Genomic DNA, 12119 nt, shown 5'->3' on the forward strand with positions numbered 1-12119 from the left:
CTATAAATCATGATAATTGACAACATAAAATATTTCAAAAATGTTATATGTGGGTAGTCTTATTATGCCTTAAATAGCGTCAAAGAAAGTACATGTTTGTGATAAAAAAAAACTTATTCCTTTATCCACGCAAACAATCGCTTCAAAAACTCGATTACTAGCCCCAAAACATACCATTTATATTATTGGGCCTATGCATAGCACGAGCAACATTATCTAGTACTTTTTATAAGTGATGGAGTAATTTATTTCTGGCTTGTTACTCTTACTTTGTTCAGCATAAGTTGCTGAATTTCACAAAAGGTCATTAAACTTACGCGGGAAAACTTTTCAATAATGAGTGACAGTAAGGCTCGAATTCAATCTACTTTTTTATCATGTTGAAATGTATCATTATCTTATCTAAGACACTTAAATTGTTAAAAAGAACATTATTTTATTGTCTTTAGTAGTATTATTAAATATTCATATAATATCATACTCTTTATTTTTATATTATCTATTGCTCCATTTGTTTTGTTTATCTTGTTATTTTGCTTCTCTACCCCACTTATGTACGTAGGGAGTAAAGTTTGTGTGCGTATATCATATTCTCTTCCGACTCAACTCTTACATAATTTTGAATTTACTTCTACTATTCAGTTTTATTTATTCATTTTGAGTTTTGCGCTCCCTTAAAAAATAATGATAATTAATATAAATATTTTATATTAATTGATATAAGTCTTTAGAATTTTTTTTGAGAAATAAGTAATTTATGTTGAGGTTAAAAGAATAAATATAAAAAGATAATAAGAAAAAATAAAAATATATTTTTTAAATATAATAGAAAAGTAAAGTGACCTGATAGGGTAATTAATTATTGTAATAGGAACTTCCCGGCTAATGTTCATCTAAAAATGCCCAAAATATTTTTTCTTAATGAAAATTAGTGAAAGATAACTGATTCTATGATTAGAAAAAATTGTTTGATGACTTTTCTGCAATAGTACGTTTTAGTTCAATGACCTTCTAGGAAATAATGCCATAAAATAAGGCTAGTGACTAGCAGAGCAATGATAATAATGGTAAAATTGTATTCCTTATGTTCATGTTGTATTATTGGGTAATTGTTTATTGTTTGTTTGCTAAAAATGAATTCCCCCGATTTTTATAAATGATGGAACCTGAATTTTTACTAACATGAAGAAATAAACACACAAAAAATTAAAAAAAAGTCTAATATATAATATTTAAATATATAAAATATAAATTTAGTCATATATAAAAAATAGTATAATTTTTTGCTAAAAATAGTTCAAATAAACCTCTCGATCCTATCTGGATCTGCTCCTGAATACACTACATCTTTCTTAGACACTAATTATAAAATTATATTAAATATATTATTACTATATATATGTCGTAAGTAATTAAGTCGATTTTTCGACTAGTCTCTTTATTTGGAAGGGGAGGGGAAGAAGATAAACTAGTAAGACTTGGTGAGAGCAATTAATAAAGTAGTAAAAGTTTTGCTTAGTAGTGAAAATTAGTCAATTGTTAATAAAAGCAACTAGTGGAATAAAATAAAATAAAGTATCAAGATTAGTTCCTTGACATGCTGGATAGATGTTCCAACAACTCTTTGGAATAAGTATGTTATGAGATGCATCATCAAGTTTACATAAAAATAATTAAGTCAAAATTAAGGAATGTTGTTGTAATTAATTAAATTTCTATAATGCCTCCATCCACTAACAACAATATTAGATGACTTATTCCAAACATAATGGATCTACGTTGCAACCACATCTCTTTTGAAAGCAAATAAAATAAAAAAGAAAAAGAAGAGAGAACGACACTTGATATTGAGTTTGGACATGCGAAATGAGAACATGATTTTAAATTAGTATTTAGACATGTGATTTGAGATCACTATTTCAAATACTCCTAAAGCACGATTCAAATTCCTAATTTTATAAAATGTAAAACTTGACCCATAATTAAGTTTATATTTTGTAAAATAAAAATATGTCATTTAAATTTTTGCAAAAAAAAAGAAGGTTTAAGCTCAGCGTGAAGAAATTGTTCGTGATAGAATTATATTTGTCACGATCCAACCCACCGAGCCGTGCGGGCACCCACTCTAACACCTAAGTAGGAGAACCCTCATATCCCAGTAGTCATGCAGAAAATTAACGAAAAACGGAGATAAATGAAATCATAATGTTTTTATAAATGAAAACCTCTTTTAACAAATTCGGGTTAAGACTTGTAAAGTAATTAAGACTCCCAAGGATCTAGTCTAAACAGGTACAAGAGCTACTAAGAGTACAACATGATATAATAATGAAAAGACACAGCTCCGACCATGCGGAAGGAACAGTAGAAGCTGTTGGAGAATTCTTCGTCTTCATCTAATGAAACATCACCAACCTGCATCCAATCTATGCCAAAAAGGCATAGCAAGAGTAGTATCAGTATAAAACCACACGTACTAGTAGGCATCATTGGTCAACTCGACTCCCATCGCATAACATAAGAAATCAACTAGCAAGAATATGCATTAAATCACTACACACCCTTACTTTCTCTTCTATGTTACCGTGCCCTTGCCACATGACACATTACATCAAGCTTTCTAACTACCAACCACGAATTCCTTCCTCCAAGGGGAAATCCACCTAAGTAATTACATCACGTTCACTACCCCTACTTCTCGCCCTTACAACACACGGACAATCCTTGCTCTTAAATTATTACGACCCTTGAACCCTTGGCCTTCTCGATTCATTCAACAACACGATATGCAATAAGTTCACTCAACACAAAAGAACAATCAGATATAACTCCTCATAACTATATAACCACTCCGGGGAATTACAATATCATTTATCATTACGAACCACGTTCAATTTCATAAACCTCAAAATACACAATTATGTCAAGTCATTGGTCCTCTCATGGAACCCAAACCCAAACTGTTAGCATACCGAAACGTGGTACGATCCAATGTTTATGTCAGAACGTGGCAACTGATCCCATATTTATGTCGGAACGTGGCAACCGATCCAAGTTAGTGTGTCGGAACGCAACACCCGATCCATTCAACAAGCCACAATCACAAGTACATTCTCATAATAATAAAATCAAGTCATATTCATCTATCTCATTACAAGTAGTGTGGCCAATAATGCAACATTGCATACATACACGTATTATCATGAAGCAAGAACAACATATATCTCCTAATCATGAAATCACAACCATCATAATGAAGTATTGATCGTCATATATCACTTAACAATAATTCGACCAACTTAGCCCTAGTTCAGCACCCAAGACTTCATTCCATGATTAATCATCTTTTGTTCGGTGCACGAAGGCCTACGCTTAAATCCTACCATTGATTTACATTATATTACGCAGTGAGCACAAATTTATAACTACTCAATTAATAAATCTAGCCTACCTGGGCGCCAAGCAGTTGCATCGAAGTTTTGGCTTCGATTATTGTGTTTCTGACCTTGTGACGGTGATCTTGACTGGAATTCTGCCATCCACAATGCTTCTTACGCTAGCAATATCCTTCTCCTTCCTTCCCAAGCTTGGAGTAGCTTTTTGGGGGATTTCTAGGATGTTTTACAACTAATTTAGGTATTTTAGGAAGAAGGAGGAAATATGATTTTGCGTTATTTACATTCTGGCTCTCTTATCCCGCTCTGGCGCCAACTTACCCCGCCGTGGCGCTGCCTTGCCGCCCTAGCGGGATAGTGGCCCAGTAAATTTCTGAATTTTTGCTTTTCCTAATTAACGACGGTTCGGGTCGTTACATTATTAAACAATAACTAGTTACAACTATTTTTGACTAATTGATCATTATAAAAATTAGGGACAAGGGTCTGAAAAATATCCCAACTTTGGTCGGATTTGTTGTTGCGATACTAAACTTTCATAAGGACCTATTACCTCCCTAGACTATTTAATACCATATTTTTTACCCCCCGAACTATTTAATAATGTATTTTAAAGGTATATATGCGCCCACGTGGACACATTACTATTTATAATTTTGCATTATTTTTTATGTCCACGTGGGCAAATATATATGTTTAAAATACAGTATTAAATAGTGTATGGAGGTAATAGGTCCTCATGAAAGTTTAGTATCGCAACAGCAAATCCGACCAAAAGTTGGGGTATTTTTCAGACCCTTATCCCTAAAAATTATATGTATTTGAGAGTTTGTAATTACATACATTTATTATAAATGGAACATGAATATATGTGATTTATCAATGCGTCACTTTAATTGGGATATTCCGATATCTTGTTATAATTTATGGTTTGCTTGTTTGGTAAAGATTGTATATATAAGATTTGAAATATTTTTTTGATAGTTTTCACCACTTAACTTTTTTCATGTTTGTGAGAAAAAGTACAACTTAAAAAAATTAAATTTTATGTCCAAATAAAACTTCAACTTCAAATTAAACAATCTGATTTCAAATCATGATTCAATATCAACTATACGTGCTCTAAGATATATATGTTTGTTCGACTAATTTCTTTAAGGATAAATTAGTTTTACAGCTTTAATAAAATAAATTAAAGATTGAATTATTATTTATGAAATTACTCCAATATACTCCTCAATCTAATTTCAATTATTAAGGAGGGAAAAGGAGATTTTTTTCTTTTCTTGGATGTCACTTCAGCTTTGCATTAAGCTGGTAAAGTCTCAATGTCGTGATTCACTTTTGTCAAAAAAAATAAATTGGTATACAATTTGTCTATTATCGTTATTGTACGTATAAAGTGCGGTCCTTTGAAATGTTTGGAATTATACCATTAGAGTTGTCGAATATTTTAGTCTAAAGATGATAAAATTAGCTCACAAAAATATGATTCTCTCAATTTATTTACTACAATCCATTCATTTGACATCTCGATTTGAGTCTATAAAAACAAAAACAAAAAAAGTACTAGTACTAATATTTTGTGAAGATCTTTTAGTACTAGATATTTCAGATGTTGATCATACTTTTCCTTTTATTTAATTTGAGTGGACAAGATCTGAATTCTGAAGCACTATTGGAAGTAAGCATGCATTAAGAAGATCCTATAAGAAGATAAAAAGGATCCAAACTATCATTGTTTTTGCTTTTTTATACCTCAAAGTAGCGAAAGGGGTTTTAAGAAAAAAAGCCCTCCATCATTCTAAGTTATTGCGATTAAATTAGTTCGTCATAATATGATCTGTTCAATTTTAACCGAGTTATTAGCCTATTTATTTATTTAGTTAATTTATTTTGATCCATTCAACTTTATAACTGATAAATTTATCAATACAATAAAAGTTAAGCTATCAGTTTTAATATTCACCAATTATTAATAAATTTTAATTTTTGTAATATTTGATTAAATATATTTAACGTTATGATACTTTTGATGTGCATTTATGATTTTTTTTTGGAAAGAAATCTCTATAAATAGGGGTTCTCCTAACCTAGAAAAAGGGATGAAGGTTTTCTATTCGATACTTGCCCACCCAAGTATTGAGAGAGTTCGGATGTGAACTTGGGATCATTGTAGAAGACCATAGTTGTTATCTATCTTGTGGATTCGCTTGAAGGTCTATCTAACTTGTGGATTCGCTTGAAGGTATCTGCTCACGCTTTAAGAGGTAATTCTTGTCAGTAAGTTTCTGTGTTCTAGCATATTATATGTGTTCTAGCATAAACAATTTGGTTATCTATTTTTCATGTAAGCATTAAGATTCTGGTATGCTTCCGCTGTGCATATATAGTTTTCCAACACTTTTTGTATTTGAATATTCACAATCTTTTATATTTATCTAAAAATGGTATAAATATACCCCCACACTATTATAACTAGAAATGTTTATCTCAAAAAACTTGTTATTTTATAAATCATATTTTTTTAATAAATGAGGGACCCAAAATACTATTCTCTCTAACTACAAGTTCATATAAATCCAATAAGTGGTTTTGAGTTTAGTTGAGAAAGCCAATCAAGTAGTAGTAGTTGTCAAGCGATTTAAATGTTAGAAGAGGAAATTGGGGCATAATGTTTATGCCTTTTCTTTACTTGGGTTAATCAAACTAGTTTCAACGTCAATAATTTGTCGGCACCATTTTCTTCTCCATTAAATTATCTACATGTTTTTTTTCCTAGTTAGGGGCGGAAAAAATCAGAGAAGAAATTATAAGGTAAAATATTGAATTTTTAATAATAAAGTGAAGTTCGGATAACTAATTAATCAATTGATTAAATAAGATTTCTCAAATCATGTATAAATTTGCATATAGATTCATAGAGTCCAGAGTCAAAAGGGTCACTTTTTTCTTCCAAAATGCATAAAGGACAACTGATTTTTTTTAAATACCAAAACGGACAAATCAGTGATGGAACAATGATATCCTTGCTCAATTTAAACCTCATTAACGCGGTGCAAAAAATTGCTTTCTTGAAATCGCTGCATGGGCAACAATTTCATTAAAATAATTTTTTTTTTATTAAAATCGTGCGAAGGCCGTGATTTCCGAAAGATTTTTTAAATCACTGTTAGGATAGCGATTTCATCAAATATTTAATATATATTCTTCATAATCGCTGCATGAGCAGCGATTTCCACAAAAAAAAAATCTCCATTTAGCCAAAACCCCTCTTTCTTCTTTCTGTGTTAAAAGAAAGAGAGTTGCAGAATCCCAAGCTTTCATCTTTACTAGTTTTCTCTTGCTAGGTAAGTGTCTTTTTTTCCTTCATCTGTGATTGTTATGGTTGCTTGAAGGTGGGATGTTAAATGAAAATTGATGTATGTTATTAAAAAAAATAAAAATTGATGAAATTGCTTACCCAAACAGTGAGGAAATAAAAAAAAATTAATCTAATGAAATCATTTTAAGAAAACATTTTTTTTGCACGGAGTTAACACTGTTAAATTTAACCAAGGATATCGTTGTCCCATCAGCGATTTGTCCGTTTTGGTATTTTAAAAGAATTAGTGGCCCTTTATGCATTTTGGAAAAAAAAAAGTGACCCTTTTGACTCCGGACTCTAGATTCATACTTATCTTTTTTATCATTACACATGTCTATATTATATGTTTATATTTACATGTATCATTGAAAATTTTGGGAGATATTTCTCTTTTATAATTTTAGTTTTTTAAAAGTTTTTTTGCCTTTTAAAAGAGGTCTTTATTTTTAGGCTCAAGATATTTTTATTTTTATAAATAGAAGATCTTTATTTTTACACTTAAAAAAATTAAAGAAACCATTTTCATTTATTCAAATTGTAAAAGCGTGAAAGATCTCGCTTTCTCAATTCTTTTTGCATGAATCACTTATAATAGAAAAATGGTTGTCTTTTCACCTATTTCCATCCACCCGTTCCATTTTATTACCTCCGGAAATTCATCATACTAAATATATATTTTCATTTTAATTTATTTTATTTTTCATGTTTTACTTTTAAAGTTAATTATTCATTTCTCAAATTATTTTCATGACCTTAGACTATTAAATATCAATTAATTTGAATATGGTGGAAAAATATTCATATCAATTTGAGAGATGAATTTAAATTTTTTACCGTACATAACATTTTAAAATATGAAAAGATTTTGCATTAATGTTTCAGAATATCCTAAAATAAATGAACTTTTGAATAAAGAGTACACCTTTGTGATTTTTTGTCAAAAAAGTGAAACCCAAAATAGGTAGAAATATTGATAGTGTTATGAAACATTTGGCAAATAAAAAAATATGTGATTAAAAAGAAAAAAAATATGTCATATAAATTGAGACAAATTAAAGAGATATTTTTTTAAAGAAAATGCAAAATTCAATCTAAACAAGTAAAAGTGAATCTAAAGAATACTTATTGACTTTTACATTAAAAATATATTTCCCTTTTCCCTTTATTCATTTTAGCAAATCAAAAGAGACTTACCATTTTCTTTCAAATCATTAAACACTTAAATTTCTATAGCATAGTTAATAAAATTAATTTAATAAAATAAATTCTTATTATTTTTTAAAATATTCATGTCAACATGGGCAAAATAAAAAACGAAGGAAAGAAATAAATGATAAACTCAGAGGCCTAAATCTTTTTTGGGAATTCACTAGATATAAAAAAATTTAACATATATACATGGGGATGAAAATTAATGATAACATTAACCTCAAAGTTAAAGAACAAAAAAAGGAAAATAAAATAATTTAATACTTTTGACCAAGTGGTGACACATGGATGCAAATTTTCCATACCAAAATGCTAGGAAAAAGACTAGGAAAAGCAAAAGAGGACCAGAAAAGTTGCTTCATCCCTAAAAATTGGTGGACTTGTCTTTCTAAGTCTAGTCAACCACCAGCCTAATTGATGTTCAATTTTATTTTTAAACACATATAAATTGTTGGGGGTGGGATTGAGGGGGGTGGGGTTGATTGGACTAAGAATATTAATTGTTAAATGTTAAGTTAGACCTCTAGTGAACAAGCAGGGTTGTGGTGGAGTGGTAATTAGTACTCCTTCATCTTTAATCAAGAGGTCTCGGGTTCGAGCTCCCTTGGATAAGGAGTCGCCTTTGTTAGGGAGCGCTTTACCCCAATGTGAGACTTTCTGGCGCGAATTCGGATTTAGTCAGCTCCATAGGAGTACCGGACACCGGGTAGGAAACAAAAAAAATAGTTAGAGACCTCTAGTGCAATTTATCTGATCATATACTCTATTTTTCATATTGTTATATCAGGCTTATTAATACAGTCCAATAACGAATTAATTACTTGTTACTGTAGGTTAACTTAATTTGATAGTGTACAAATAATTTTTACACCTTCTATACATTATTAGAATACACGTAAGAGTTTAAGTAAAATGCCATTCCAATTTAACACATCAAGGAAGGTTATTATTATATATTAATTGACTAAGACAATTGTCATGATCAGAAAGCTTGAATACATGAAAATCAACTCTGAAATAAATTAAATGTAAAAATAAAAAATGGACAAAGTTTAAATGCAAGAAACAAGATTATATTTATATCGTTCGTTATCGTTTACAAGTAAACCAAGTTAAAATTAGAATGAACTATATACTGTATCTTTATAACTAAACAATGGGTATGTATAATTTTTTATTTTTTTGGGGGGAATGTTTAAATTACAATATGTGCATAGAAATATATACCCTGGTGAAAAAAGAGAAAACAAAAAACAAAAGAAGAGGAAAAAAAATGCAAATAGATTATGAGTCAGCCTCAACCTTATTTGTTGGACCAATACCAACTTGTAACCATTGTGAAGGATTACCAGAAGTAGTTAGGTCACTTAATTTTGCTAACTTCAACTTACTATCTGCTTCATCATCATCTTCTACATTGATTTGTATTGCATTATCTTGATGGACATTGTTGTTTTTGTCAGTATTGTTATTGTTGTTGTTGTTGTTGTTGTTCTTGAAGTTGTCATCCTCATTTTCTTCGCGGGGTTGCTCATGATTGTTGTGGTAAACAACATCATCTTTTGTTTCTTTTTTTGTATGATCACTATTTGTACTACTCCATGGATGCATGTGTATATCTGTGGAGACCTCAAAGGAATTGGTTATTTTCCAAGGTTCTTGCCTTATTCTTGACATGTTTTGATCATTTGGTGGAATGTTAAGATCCAATGGATCTTGATTCTCCAATGTTGATCTTTCATTAATTTGCTCAAGGGGATTGTGAAAATGAAATTTTGGTGTGAAGATAGAGGAATCTTGAGAGTTAGAAGTGATCCAATGACACCTTTTGTGGCCACCTAAAGCTTGTCCTGTTGAGAAAACTCTATGGCATATTGAACATTCATGTACTTTTGATTTTTTTCTTGAAGCTCCTGTTAATGAGGACCCTTGTTCAAATTGGTAATTATAAGATGATGACTTTGAACCTTTAAAGTAATTATCTTGATCATGTGTATTATTATCATCTAATTGATCTTGTTTGGCTGCATAACATCCTTTAACCTTCTTGTGACTTGCCCTATGCCCACCTAGGGCTTGGTGAGAATTGAATACTTTCCTGCATGCTTTACATTCAAATAATCCTTTGGGAGCCACTTTAGCCTTGTCCAAACTAGGTAAGATGAAAAAGTCACTTTTTCTATGATGTTCGAGATCTTTGTCTTGGTTCATGAGGCCGGAAGTACTAAGGTAGGTCATTATAGGGTTCCGCTTCTCCTCGTCTTTACTAGCAGAGGCGCATGACTCTTCTGGCTCGATGGTTAATGGGTCCACCCTTGAATTAGCTAAATCTATAAGCCATTTTGCAAGAAGAAGATCTTCTTGTTCACTTGAATAAGTATTATTAGTATTATAAGATGAAGTAAAAGTTCCAACTTTAGTCCTCAAGGACCTTTTCCTTTTAGACCAACCATAACCTTTTCTTTCACCAATATTATATTCCTCACCATCAGAACAAGGTGATGATACCAAGGAATGATCATCATAAGCATCATCAGAGCCACAATATTTACCATGTTCAAGAAAAGATTTCCATGACAAGAATTCTTTTCCACAATTTTCACATACCCTAGTGCTCTTTAACCTATTAGGGTTTGCTCTTAATTGGTACATCCTCTTATTATCACCATGGTTTTCTTCCCAATCACTAGCTTCTTCATCATCATCATCATCATCATCATCCATATTTGCTCTATCATCTCCAATACCATGAGCTCTCATATGTCCACCTAGAGCTCTCCCACACATGAAACCCTTCTTGCAAACTCTACAATAATGCTTAAAACTTGGCTTTTGTTCTTCATCAACACAAGCCATGACTATAACAAAAAAAAGACCTTAACACTAGTTAATTTAGTCAACTATGTGTAATTAAAAGACAATATAAAGAACAAAAGTGAGAGTGAATTATTATGAGGATAATTAATATGGATAAAGAAAACAAGAAAAGTTGCATGGGTTGTTGTTCTTGTTATTATTATTAGTAGAAGTTGTTGTGGGCTTGTAAGGTGAAAAGAAAGTTGGTCCTATTTTTTAGTGAGAGCCAATGGTTTAATTTATTTGTGTGAGGAGAGGAAAATAGGAGTTCGAGTGGGAGTGAGGGAGTGAAGGTGACAAGTGGAAGGAAGGGGAAAAAGCCCCCCTTTTTTTAAATTTATTTTTTAGGTCAAGAAAATTGAAAGATTTTTCTATACACTTTAGTGTAGGGAGCTAAAATTATCCATCAATTCCATATTAGTTGTCATATTTCATTTCTTGAGAACTAATTTAGCTAATTTTCAGAGTTATATTGAATCTTGTTATGTTTTACTTTTCGAAAATTAATTTGACTAATCTTCAAAGTAAAATTGGATCCACTTGTCCCATATTAATTGTCATATTTCATTTCTCGAGAGTTAGTTTGACTAATATTTGAAGTTAAATTGGATTAAATTAATTTAATATTTTAAAGTTACAATTCAAATATTCAAAAACCATATAAAAAAACAATACATATTGCAATTTTCTTTTATCAATTTGATTAAAAATATCTCAAAATATTGAATAAATTTATATGGTTTGACTCTATTACTAGTACCGCTAATATCCTCAAGCGTTCTCCTTGTATCTCGGTTGGTTCTATTTATTTCTTTTAAAATAAAAATAAATAAATAAATTTCCACACAAATAATTGATATTGAGACTATGATTTTTATTTTTGAAAGTTAAATTATAATTACTGACAAAGTAAATTTTATATCACTATAGTTTAATCTAAGTATTGTGCACTATTGGTGTAACTAATATGCACAATTAAATAAAAAAATGTTTAGTTAGTACAATGAAATATATAAAGATATAGGGTGTGTTTGGTATGAAGGAAAATGTTTTCCATGGAAAATGTTTTCCTAGAAAATGTTTTCCTGGAAAATAAGTAGATTTTTGACTTATTTTTTCATGTTTGGTTGGTGAGTAGAAAAATATTTTCCGGAAAAGATTTTGTGTTTGATTTATGAATGAAAAATGTTTTTGAGAAATATCTTTTATTTTTATTAGAGTAGAAAATAATTTTTCAAATTGAAAATATTTTTTAAAAACAAACATAAATTTTTTTTGTGGATGGGGGTGGG

The 12119-nt window shown here is 30.3% G+C and overlaps 1 protein-coding gene across 1 annotated transcript; it reads right to left on the reverse strand.

Annotated features, from left to right (window-relative positions):
- Positions 1–9255: 9255 nt before the first annotated feature.
- LOC102583074 (zinc finger protein ZAT4-like) lies at positions 9256–10827 on the reverse strand. Its single transcript, XM_006347939.1, has one exon. It carries the CDS (start codon positions 10825–10827, stop codon positions 9256–9258), a length of 1572 nt encoding a protein of 523 aa, XP_006348001.1.
- Positions 10828–12119: the final 1292 nt, after the last annotated feature.

The sequence above is a fragment of the Solanum tuberosum genome, unplaced genomic scaffold, assembly GCF_000226075.1.
Source record: "Solanum tuberosum cultivar DM 1-3 516 R44 unplaced genomic scaffold, SolTub_3.0 scf00095, whole genome shotgun sequence".
Classification (NCBI taxonomy): Eukaryota; Viridiplantae; Streptophyta; class Magnoliopsida; order Solanales; family Solanaceae; genus Solanum; species Solanum tuberosum.

Coding starts and splice junctions, on each gene's coding strand:
- LOC102583074 (XM_006347939.1), bottom strand. CDS start 10,827: ATGGCTTGTGTTGATGAAGAACAAAAGCCAAGTTTTAAGCATTATTGT.